A 10,942-nucleotide genomic window follows, 5' to 3' on the forward strand; every position below is an offset into this window, starting at 1 on the left:
GCCATACCTGCAACAAACAGAAAATTTTTTCCATTCAAAATGTTACAATCAATCAATGAACACATGATATGTACCAAATCTTACCACATTCACAAATAAAAAATGTAATGCAGTACCAACCCAGTCTACTGCAATGTGGGAGTTGTGCTATGATGAGATTCACAGAGACATGCTTCTAATGGATCAGATATGACATCTATATGTGAAGATGATGATGTGTGCTCACTTTGTTTTGCATTTGTCATCGTCCCTCCTAGCTCGGTCAAAAAGAAGAATTGTAAGGAACACCACATAAAAGTATGGGAGAAACTGAAAGTTTGATGAGAGGTGCTTAAAAATATTGTTGGAAGCTTACATGGTCGAACAGAGCTGGTACGGTCCAGAAGAAGGCTCCCAGGATTTCCGGCACATAATGGAAGTTACAAACTAAGCCCCACCTGTCGAATCATAATTTTCTTTTGTTATTTCTTTACTAACTAAGTTTGATCAACCCGTATTCCGGATCATCACGAAGCTAATGTGGAAAGGTGATATGAAGCAATATGCCACAACCATATTTAAGTGTACAAGAATAAGTATTTGTCTGGCTGGTAGTCGTCGTGTTTGGAACCTACTTTTACATGTAATGTATTTGGAGCATGGTATACCATCCAGTGAAAAAGGCTGGATCACGGATCATTATCACTACCTTGGATGGTGCTTTCCCCAGACCAGGCATTTCCCATTCGTCCTCCTAAATTATTGCCTTTGCCTGTCACAATCGTAGTTTATGTATAAGAAACTGATATAAGGTTGAGAAAGATCTCAATTGCTGTGTACTGGCCATGGCATAAGCTCAGGCAGCATTACCTGCTTTATGCAACAGGTAATAGCAAGAACAGCCCAAGACAGCGCATCAATCTTTAACTTTCGGTTAAGTGATCATTATATCAGCAACGAATTTCCACAATTTAGGTACAAAAGATTCCATCTGTCTTTCATTACGTTACTGTTTTTTTTAGCTACACAGCAAAGAAGTACTGCTGTAGGGACAGAAACAAAGACTACAATGAGGATAGAACCATAATTCTCACCCATAGAAATCAATAATTAAGTTTCCATACGATCCAGAATCTGTTGAAGATAGAGTAACATGGCCCTTGGGAAAAACAGAGGAAAAAGCATGTACAACTGAGAACAAATGGACAATTAGAAGTACCTTCATATAGCCATGAATACTTACTTGCAAAAGACGAAGCTCCCGAAAATTAATGCAGAAAATCTCTCTCCCAAATGATCATAAACTATTGTAGGGTTGAAAATTCCAAACATGCAAAAATTTACAAAGATATCCATAAACTCTGCACTAGAAAGTTAGGGAACTTACAAGATAAAAACCATCTTGGCTTAAAACGTTGACTACATCTAGCCACTTGTGTGGAATATAAATCAAGAAACAGTGCTTGAGAGATTTCGAGCAAGCACTAAGCAACTAAGCGCACAATGCTCATGAGTTTCGATGAGAAATACATCATTAAAAAAAAGATTTTTTTTTTTGAAGAAATAAAGCATGCCATATATGAGAAAACTCTTTAAAGATCCTTACCACCAGAGGCCAAGATACGTAACCAGCTTCACCACATATGCTAGAACACCATTAGCCTGTAATAAGAAAATGGGAAAATATCACATGACTGAAGCCTTCAATCAAAATGTATACTCTTTCCGTCCCAAAAGAATATGTACTTTGAGTTCGGTACAAGTTTTAATGCAAAATTGGTAAGTAAAAGAGAGGTAGAGAGAAAAAGTAATTAAAATATTATTAGTGGAGAATGAATCCCACGTTAGAGATAAAAGAGTTTTCAAAATTAGAAAGTGTATATTCTTGTGGAATGGACTAAAAAAGAAAGAGTGCATATTCTTGTGGGACACCATAGCGTCACAGACAGACGTACCACCTTTTCCCGAGAGTCTTCTATACATTATTCCTCTCCTACTTTACCATTTCTCTACTTTAACTATTTATCATTTTTATAAAGCGAGTGCAGAAAAGTCAATAAAACTCCTAATGGCGAACGAATGAAGTAATTGGTAAAGTAAGAAAGATGAGAGAAGGATGGTAAAAGTATTGTTAGTGGATGATAGTGAGACTCGTATTATTAACGGTGGATCCCAGTGATATAAGTTGTAAATAAATTGATATATATGAGCAATAAATTTGTGGGAAATTTTCATAAATTGAAATGAGGTAATTTTGTGGAACGGACGAAAAATGAAAGTGTGTTTATTTTTGTGGGACGGAAGGAGTAATAAAATATGAGGGAATAAAGTTAATGGAATATGAAAATAGTAACTAGTAAAAGATAAATGAGACTGTATTGATGGACGAATAAAAATAATAAAACAAAATATTTATTTGTGAATGGAGCGAGTAATAAAGTAGAAATGAAGTGTTCATTTAAGGAAATAGGCCATTTTAAGTGGAATGCCATTAAAATTCACACGTTATGAGACTAGTACCTTCGTTATTTTAATGATTATTATTGCAAATATAAATATTGTAAATTTGCGTTCTTTTATTTTTCTACTCCTAATAGTTATACTAAAGAATGAAGTTTACAATTATACTAAAGTAAATAAGATTAAAAAACTAGTAATAAAATAAAGTAGTCCAAGTAACAATGATTTAAAAAATGTAAAATTAATAATGACAACGTCGGCAATATCGTAATTTCCCCCGCCGTCCTGTCTGGTAAGGTGACGGTCGAATTTTCTTTCGCAATCACACATACCTCTCGACGCTATCGTTTATTCAGCTACGTCTTCTTCTCCACATTCCAAAACCCTAATTACTCTTATTGTTTCTCCATCCTTATATTCAAATCACTCGACTGATTTTGCTGCGGACCGATGGTCGCCTGAAATTGCATCCACTGCTCATCAATCAGGTCACTAAACCAATCGTTTTGTTTCATATTGTGGCATTGCAATTTCTGATCCATTATTCATCTTGATTGCATCCAATTTATTAATATTGGCAATGAATTTTATGCCAGATTACGTGCTGATAGTCTTTTCGTGATTTTTTTGTTGCTGTATTACTGGTTTAGAATATCAAAATTAGGGGATCATTATCTATGTTCCTGTTTTTAGTGTTACCAAGTGTTGTGTAAAGTCAATGCCTAGAATGTAATGACCTCACCTGATCATATCCTGAAAACAAAGGGGAAATAAATTTGAATAGGTCGTTGACTGCCCTTGTGATTGCTTCTAGCGATTGAAATTGTAGTGCTTTAGATGTGATATGGCTTGTGGGGAAGCTAGCTTTGGCCCATTGGATATAGCTCTGGAATTTTCTTCATCTCACACTCCCATTTAAGCAGTGTGTGCCCTCTGATTGTATGAAGATGAGGAGAATTCCACGGATGTGGGGATGTGTAATTTTCTTAATCATATGTCCATACACTGACTGATACAACCAGATGTCCAGAATCAAAAACACATTTACAGTTGAATGATATGAGGGACAATGGTAATATATGAGTTTAACTTGTTTCTATATTATGTAACTATGCAATTAATACGTTATCTTTGAATAAGACTGAAGATTGCAGTTTAGTATCAAGTGGCATGGTGCAGCGAAATATGATAGTACATAAGGGTTGAATATGATTTCAGCTGTGAATCTCCAGTTTATAGTTTAACTGGTGTACTGTAAGCTTTAGGACTCTTTTGGCTGTTTTTACCACTGTGCTATCACACCATGCAGGAAGGAGAAAGCATTGCATTGATACATCAACAGCAATATCTGTATTTGTCATGATTTTTTTTATTTAAATTTCTGCCAAAGGACCAGCAATGCAATTAGTAAAGCATGATATTCGGGCTGAGGATTCATCAGAAACAGAGCCCATTTTATCCCAGCCAAGTATAGCAGAAAGATCAGAAGAATCTTCATCCTCAATTGAAATAACTGTGGGTGTGGAATCTTCTGGAGCTGCTGAGCATCCATCTGTTCCCGAAATTGATGAGAGTATTTCTCTAGTTTGCACAGAACAACCACAATGCCGCATTTGTCTCGATGCTGAAGGTCTTTATTGGTTATCTACACTCTTAGTATATCGATGTTGATAACCTAGATTCCTTTTCTTGGGAAGACTAGTTTGCATTTTGTGACCTGAATGATCCTCCAAATACTCCTTTACTTTATTCGAGTTGTTATTGTCATTTGTGTTTCTTTTTCTTATTTTATTGATCCTTTTCATCAATATATGCAGGTGAAGATTTAATAGCACCCTGCCATTGCAAAGGCACCCAAAAGTATGTCCACAGATCTTGTCTTGATAATTGGAGGTCAACAAAGGTATACATCTATTTCTCGATACTCAGTTGATATTATGTCGATTGCTAAAAACTTTTTTCCCCTTTGCTCTTTCTTCAGAAAAAAATTAAAGTAAGTTTGTGCCTTTCACAATTCAGGAGGGCTTTGCTTTTGCTCACTGTACAGAATGCAGGGCAAAGTTCATATTGCGGGCGAATGTCCCTCCTGATCGTTGGTGGTTGAGATTGAAATTTCAATTTCTCGTTGCAAGGGATCATGCGGTCATTTTCGTTATTGTTCAGCTGGTAACAACATTCTTCTTTCCTGCAAAACTTTTACTATGACATTGTTCAAAGTTTAACTAAATGTGTGATTTGATTATTTATTAAGGTCAAATTAAAATCACCTGCATCCTCTTTTGCTGTTTCAAGTTGTAATATTCTGGTCTCTTTAGACTATCATGGCTTAATGTATAAGACATCCTGGTATCAAAGGATATGATCTGTGAACTAGGAATGATGGTGGTGCCGGCTGTATGATTGGCAACCATATTTCCAGATCTATATATAATTTCAGTTTTATAGTTTAGAACCGTTGGGTTATTTCTCTTTGTACGTTTGCTATTCAACTGTATCCCCTACTAATAATTCTATACTAAAACTTTCCTTAGGTTGTTGCATTTCTAGGTGTGCTGTTGTACAAATTTTATGGAGAAGAACTGCGGGAGATGTTTGGTTATGAAGAACATCCGTATGGATTTTATACTATGGCCGGTAACTGCTTCCTTTTTCTACTCTATTATATGCAATTTTTAAAGGATTGTTGGATATCAACTGAGAATATTGACATTTTTATGTTCAGAATTTATGAGTCACATTGGAGTGAACTCTTATTAAGAAAGCTAATTTTAGATGATGTATCATGCTTATATAATTACTTTTGTACATTTCATGTCGAAAGCACTTTCAGTGTTTGGTCAGGACTATTTAGTGGTACAAAAGAATAACCAGATATTGAGTACAGTTGAGTGAGAGCTTCTTTACTGTGGAAAGATTTAAATGTAGCTATTCTAGAAAATCTTTTGATCAAAAGTACCTAACTAGTAGTATGTCATTGCCATAATGATGCTGTAAGGCAGATACCAAAAACTGGATGGATGCACGATGCTAATATAATCTGGAGAAGGAAATAAGTCATCTGCTAGTTTTCGCCACCAATCATCATTATGCATATGGACTTAGATTCATTTACTACTTACTGATAAATGAGACCAGAATGTGGATTTTGTATGTGTTATAGTTTATCCAAATTGACGGCTTTGCAGTTCTTGCTATTGTGCTGGTGGGTTTGCTCTATGGCTTCTTCATTGCAATAATATGTGGTCAGAGGATCAATGAACGACACTACCACGTTCTTGCCAAGCAAGAGCTGACAAAGGTTTAGATCTTTTGCCCTTTTTCGTGATCTTATTAACTTGAGATTTTGAAATCTCCATTAGTGAATCATATTGCTATGTTTTTCCCATTTCAGGAGTATGTGGTGGAAGACAGAGAAACTAACAAGCATGTGTCAGAACTTGATCCTAGTCATATCACTGAGCTAAGAATGCTAGGCCTCTACTGAGGTAAATTCCAATTTCCCTGGGTTATCCAACTCTCCTGCCACTAACGTTCTTGACTCTTTATATGTTTAGGAGAAAAAATTGCTGGTTTTCCTTGCACGTTGAGTTTTTACTCACAATGTGAAAGAGTAAGAGCTACAGACGGGTGTCATGAAGGAACTATTGGAGGAGTTACGAGTTCTTTGTTGTGCCTTGTTAAGTTACTATACGACAAAAAATTCACTCAAATACTTAATTTCCGTACAGAAAATGCTTGTGAGAGATGTGACTGTTGGAAACTTCAATTAAAGCAGTATGTGATTGATTAAGATTTCAGAACGAAGAAACTCTTGGTATTTATATTTTCAGAAGACATACTTGAATGTTCATCATTGTACGTAAAATTTAAACAGAAAAATCTATATAAAAATAGAAAGAAATACGAAAAGACAGTGAAATAGACAATGAAGCTGCCATAACTGAACCAATCGTTAGAGAACAAAATTACAAGACGAAAATCAAGGAATATTTGACTAAGCGAACTATATAGAGAAGGCTGGCAATAATTAAAACCGAATACTTGACATTTCTTCCCAACACTCGAGCAAGCCTCCAAATGAAAAGACTTCATGCAAAAGAAGAGAATGGGTAGATTTGAAAACTGGATAGGAGCAAGATACCAAGCTTCTCAGCATAAGTTCAGACAGATGTGAGTGATAATGACTTCAACACTACATTTATCAAACAACTCTACAGATACATAACATTTTTTAGATGCAAAATGATTACGTGGGGAGATACAAGTTAGATTTAAGAATACAGAGATAAAAACATAAGCAAATATAACAAGATTTAGATACCAAATGACTGTGTCTTGGGGGAATTCACTGTCAGATTACAAGAAATCAGCATGGGAATTTAATCAGACAGGGATAACTGTAAATATTTAATTCTCATCATACAGTGAATCCCAACAAACAAGTAACAGAGAACCTCCAGTTTTTTAAAATTGGATCACCACGGTTTAGAAAACTGGAAAAAAGAAAGAACATTGATATTGAATTTCAGGACAGATACAAATAAATAATCAACTGCTTCATTTTATCAAATTCAAAACCAACACAGTTAAACAATTTCACTAGGTTGAGAATCGAATACAACATGCAAAGAGATCGCATATACATAAAACACTAAGTAATCAACGACTTTGTGGGGTATTCCATGTCAGATTCAAAGAAATCAGCACGAGAATTTAATCAGACAGGGATAACTGAAAAAATATTGTTTTCATCACTCATTGAATCCCCACGCAGAAGTGAGTTTTAATTTGAGATAAACGGAAGGAACAAAAAACTAAGAAACACGAATTCTATCATTGAAGCCTCAGTTCGTCCTAGTCAAATGAAATCAACATCACTAATATTGAATTTCAGGTTAGATACAGGTTAACATCACAGGCTCTTTTCATCAGTTTAATCAGAAACGATTTATAAAAACTGGCGACGAAAAAACAATTCGACAAATTTCAAAATGCTGCAAGAGGCATCAGATCTTCCTATTCAGAAGGAGTGTCATCATACCCGATACAATCGTGTATTCCACTCTGAGAGTTCATCACTTGCCATTTTCAGCTCATTACAACAATCAAACAAACAAAAAAAACGAAATTCAACGCAAAGGCATTTATCGGATTAGGGTTTCAGAGCTGCCATGGTGATAGAGTGAGTAGTTCGGTTTATATAGAGGAAGGATTCAGCGGGAATTGGTCTGTGATATTAACAGAGTTAGGGGGTGAGTTTGTAATTTAGGATGACTTTAGGGCCTAGGGCTTCTTTTCATTTTGGGCTGGATTTATCTTTTTTGTTGGATCAATTTGGGTGGGCTATAACCTATTTTATTTTTCTATAATAAAAAGGGTTAACCATTTCTTTCATGGTAATTAAGTAAAAGCTACTACTACCTTGCTTTGTCCCAAGTCAATCTATCTTACTTTATTATAGATACAATTATCTACTTTAGTCTCTTTTATACTCTTATTTTATTATCACTCAAATCACTAAACATCATTTTTTAAGTTTCATGTGAAAAAACATGAGACGAAGGGAATTAAAGACTCAACGTTGGAAAATTTAGACATGTTACTTAATTTGCTCGGAATATTATTGTAAAAGTGCATATAGTATAAATTTACTTTATGTAATGTAAAAATATTTATTAAGCTTCGTGGTAAGTAATACTACACTTTAACAACCCACAAGAATTTATTCATGAGATTACAATTTTTTTGATTATATTGCAAACATAGTAGTAATATGGTTTTTCAACTAAATATGAGAGTCCAATAAACTATTATTGGGCCGAAAATAGCCCGATTTTTATAAGATATATAGACACACAATTATTTATGATTTCACTGCCACATTTCCAGCATTCAGATCCATCCCCAAATATCCCTCTCTCTACATCGCGCAGCGAAGAAGGCGACGATTATGGCTTTGAGGGCATTCTACAACGAGATGAAGGGGTTGAAGGTGAAAGAAGTGCCCGCGCACCTCAAGCCTTATTTCTCCGTGAAATACATGAAGCAATCCTTCAATCGTGCCGTCGACAATTACATCGACAAATACATCGAGACCAATTCCATCCAGCCTCTGTATCACGTCTGCTTCGGCGGAATGGCTCTATCCTACCTTATCGCCCTCCCCGAGGAGCGCCGCCACCTCGAGCACCAAAAGGCCGCCGGCCACCACTGATCCCGGTATTCGCCCTAACCCTAGCTCCATCTGTATTTGGATCGCTTTTATCGTATTCGTTGTGATTTTATTGAAATTGGCGGATTCATTTGTGATTTTATCCTCTCGTGGTGATATACTTTCTTGCGATTTGATTTTGATTAATTTCTTATTTATGACCCTGGTTGTTACGAATTGATTGCTGTGTTGAGTTACAATACTGTGTGTGATATTCTCAATTGTATGGCTGCATTGCTATGTAATTGAGCTACTGATTGATCACGCAGCAGGTCATATATGTTTTTGTGTATGTGCCGTACTTCAAAGATTGAATTGAAATGATTAGATTAGATGAATTACGCATATGTTGCTGAAATTTGGAGCTGATTTACACAGAAAAACACTTAATTTCTTTTGATGGCTCAGTTTGACTGGAAGTAAGAAACACATTTATACCATGCCTTCTTTAATCAACTTTCATAATGCATTTGTGGATGCCTATGTTCTTGATTAAACTTACATGCCTTGATTCCCTGTGGTGGTATGTTGGTTTGTTCCCTTTGTTGGAGTAGAACAGCACAAGGGAGTCTTTTGCTGGTCATGTGATTCTATCATATGTGTTGCGTGTTCTACTTAGGCATAATTGAAATAACAGCATAGGAGTAGTACATTTTACAATTACAACTTTTCATGGTTTGATATCATCAAATAACAATCATAGTAGAAATGGGATCATGCTGTTCACGATACTCGTCATTTCATTTCATTGCCTTTGAATATGATTTCACAAGCATCCTACACTTCATCGAATACTTTTACATGCTAATATAGCTAGAAATGAAGTAACAGTTGAATCGGTCATGTAGTCAATTAGTTGATTTAAGTTGTGTTGTTCTTGTTTGGATATGTGTACTTCATTTTTCTCTTTGTGATTGCACATTAGTTTTGAACTCGTTTTTTCTGTCTTCTCTTTGTGGATGCAGATCAACCAAAGGTGTGGGCGCTGCTTTATTTCCTGTGGGAAGTTTCTTGGTTGTATTTTCCTAGTTATACTTGAACCTTTGCGAGCACAACAAACTTGTGCAAATAATTCTGTTTCTGAGAATCATATTGTTGAATTTGGGATTGAGCTTACTCTTTTGGCATGAGCGTTGTTTCTAATTGCCAATAAGCTTTGTTTCTTTTTGCTACTTGCATTGAACCCGTCCATTGTAACGGTTTAAAATGATATCGTGTCTTAGAATATACTTGCAGCTGCCCGTCTCTCTTTCGTTGTAATTGGGTCAACCAAGATGTTGAATCACATTTTACTCACCCCACCTCAATTTTGCAATGTTTGTACTACTATAATTGAATTAAATCACACTGTATGATGAGCTAATCGTACGACCGTACTGTTCATTCATCTAACAAAACTTTATAAACGATATTTTAGGTCACATGGTTCTAGAAAATAAATTCAATGTTTTATGGTGTTTGGAACGCCTTTTACTACACCATCTCCATCGTTATCCCTATTTAAAGAAAAAGGGGATATAAGTAACAAGATTATGATGACATAAATACAAAAGTCACAATTTCCCTACTTAAAAAAAAGGAAATCATCAGTAACTATATATTGATGACATAAATACAAAATTCATAGCTGGAATTGTTAAATTTCAAGTCATCGCAGATAGGATTCCACTCATGTTAATTATACTGCATTTCAAAATATATGAGGAAAATGCCACTGCAATTGTACTCATTTTTATTTTGTTTTTATTTTATTGAGCACAGTCACTATTATGGGTGAACTCTAAATTAGTTGCAAGGGGAAAAAGTGAAAAATAAGACTCGAAGGCTTAAATGCAAAGGAATTAAAGTAAAATTATACTATACATACAAGGTAGGTGGTATGAGTGGGTACTTCAAAACCTTTAAAGCGAAGAAATTAAATAGAATCATTGCCATAAAATTGTCTTCTACTTTGCATTTTATTAGACTCACCAAGAAATAATCTCAAAGTCAAACATAAGTATATAGTATGACTTTTAGAGTAACAAATTTAGCATATTGTTGCATTTGAGTATTCCTATTGCCTTCCACACATTTTTATCTACAAAACCATGTGTTCATAGGTTGTCTAATACAAGGTGCACGTAATTTCTTACAAGTAAAATGTCGGTGAAATACTATTTCGTATTATCTCTTGTACTATTAAGGATTAAAGTAATATATTGGAGATATGAGTAATTGTCATCAAATTAGTCGATCTAAATAAATATCAGATGCATGAAACTACAGAAGTGAATTTCATATTCAAAGTTG

General features: G+C 35.1%; 2 protein-coding genes, 1 long non-coding RNA gene and 3 other non-coding genes across 6 annotated transcripts; 2 read left to right on the forward strand and 4 right to left on the reverse strand.

Annotated features, from left to right (window-relative positions):
• Positions 1-92: 92 nt before the first annotated feature.
• LOC125207493 (uncharacterized) lies at positions 93-1,011 on the reverse strand. Its single transcript, XR_016132928.1, has 3 exons — positions 689-1,011; positions 356-437; positions 93-309 (listed from the first exon to the last, which is right to left on the reverse strand). It is a non-coding gene; the product is annotated as an uncharacterized LOC125207493 (long non-coding RNA).
• A 1,726-nt stretch (positions 1,012-2,737) lies between these two features.
• On the forward strand, positions 2,738-6,289 carry LOC125206021 (RING/FYVE/PHD zinc finger superfamily protein). The gene is made up of 8 exons (XM_048105283.2): positions 2,738-2,927; positions 3,749-4,069; positions 4,257-4,342; positions 4,459-4,605; positions 4,971-5,073; positions 5,625-5,737; positions 5,831-5,924; positions 5,994-6,289. The coding sequence occupies exons 2-7, from the start codon at positions 3,838-3,840 to the stop codon at positions 5,921-5,923; spliced, it is 774 nt and encodes a 257-aa protein (XP_047961240.1). The 5' UTR covers positions 2,738-2,927; positions 3,749-3,837; the 3' UTR covers position 5,924; positions 5,994-6,289.
• Positions 6,290-6,783: 494 nt separating this feature from the next.
• On the reverse strand, positions 6,784-6,868 carry LOC125198202 (small nucleolar RNA R38). Its single transcript, XR_007172363.1, has one exon. It is a non-coding gene; the product is annotated as a small nucleolar RNA R38 (small nucleolar RNA).
• Positions 6,869-7,117: 249 nt separating this feature from the next.
• Positions 7,118-7,202, reverse strand: LOC125198203 (small nucleolar RNA R38). Its single transcript, XR_007172364.2, has one exon. It is a non-coding gene; the product is annotated as a small nucleolar RNA R38 (small nucleolar RNA).
• A 78-nt stretch (positions 7,203-7,280) lies between these two features.
• Positions 7,281-7,359, reverse strand: LOC125198204 (small nucleolar RNA snoR20a). The gene has a single exon (XR_007172365.1). It is a non-coding gene; the product is annotated as a small nucleolar RNA snoR20a (small nucleolar RNA).
• A 957-nt stretch (positions 7,360-8,316) lies between these two features.
• Positions 8,317-9,877, forward strand: LOC125203251 (ATP-dependent RNA helicase). Its single transcript, XM_048101561.2, has 2 exons — positions 8,317-8,658; positions 9,616-9,877. The coding sequence occupies exon 1, from the start codon at positions 8,390-8,392 to the stop codon at positions 8,651-8,653; it is 264 nt and encodes an 87-aa protein (XP_047957518.1). The 5' UTR covers positions 8,317-8,389; the 3' UTR covers positions 8,654-8,658; positions 9,616-9,877.
• Positions 9,878-10,942: the final 1,065 nt, after the last annotated feature.

The sequence above is a fragment of the Salvia hispanica genome, chromosome 6 (genome assembly GCF_029641045.1).
Source record: "Salvia hispanica isolate PSC_SH4W2 chromosome 6, Shi_PSC_v1, whole genome shotgun sequence".
NCBI classification, from domain to species: Eukaryota; Viridiplantae; Streptophyta; class Magnoliopsida; order Lamiales; family Lamiaceae; genus Salvia; species Salvia hispanica.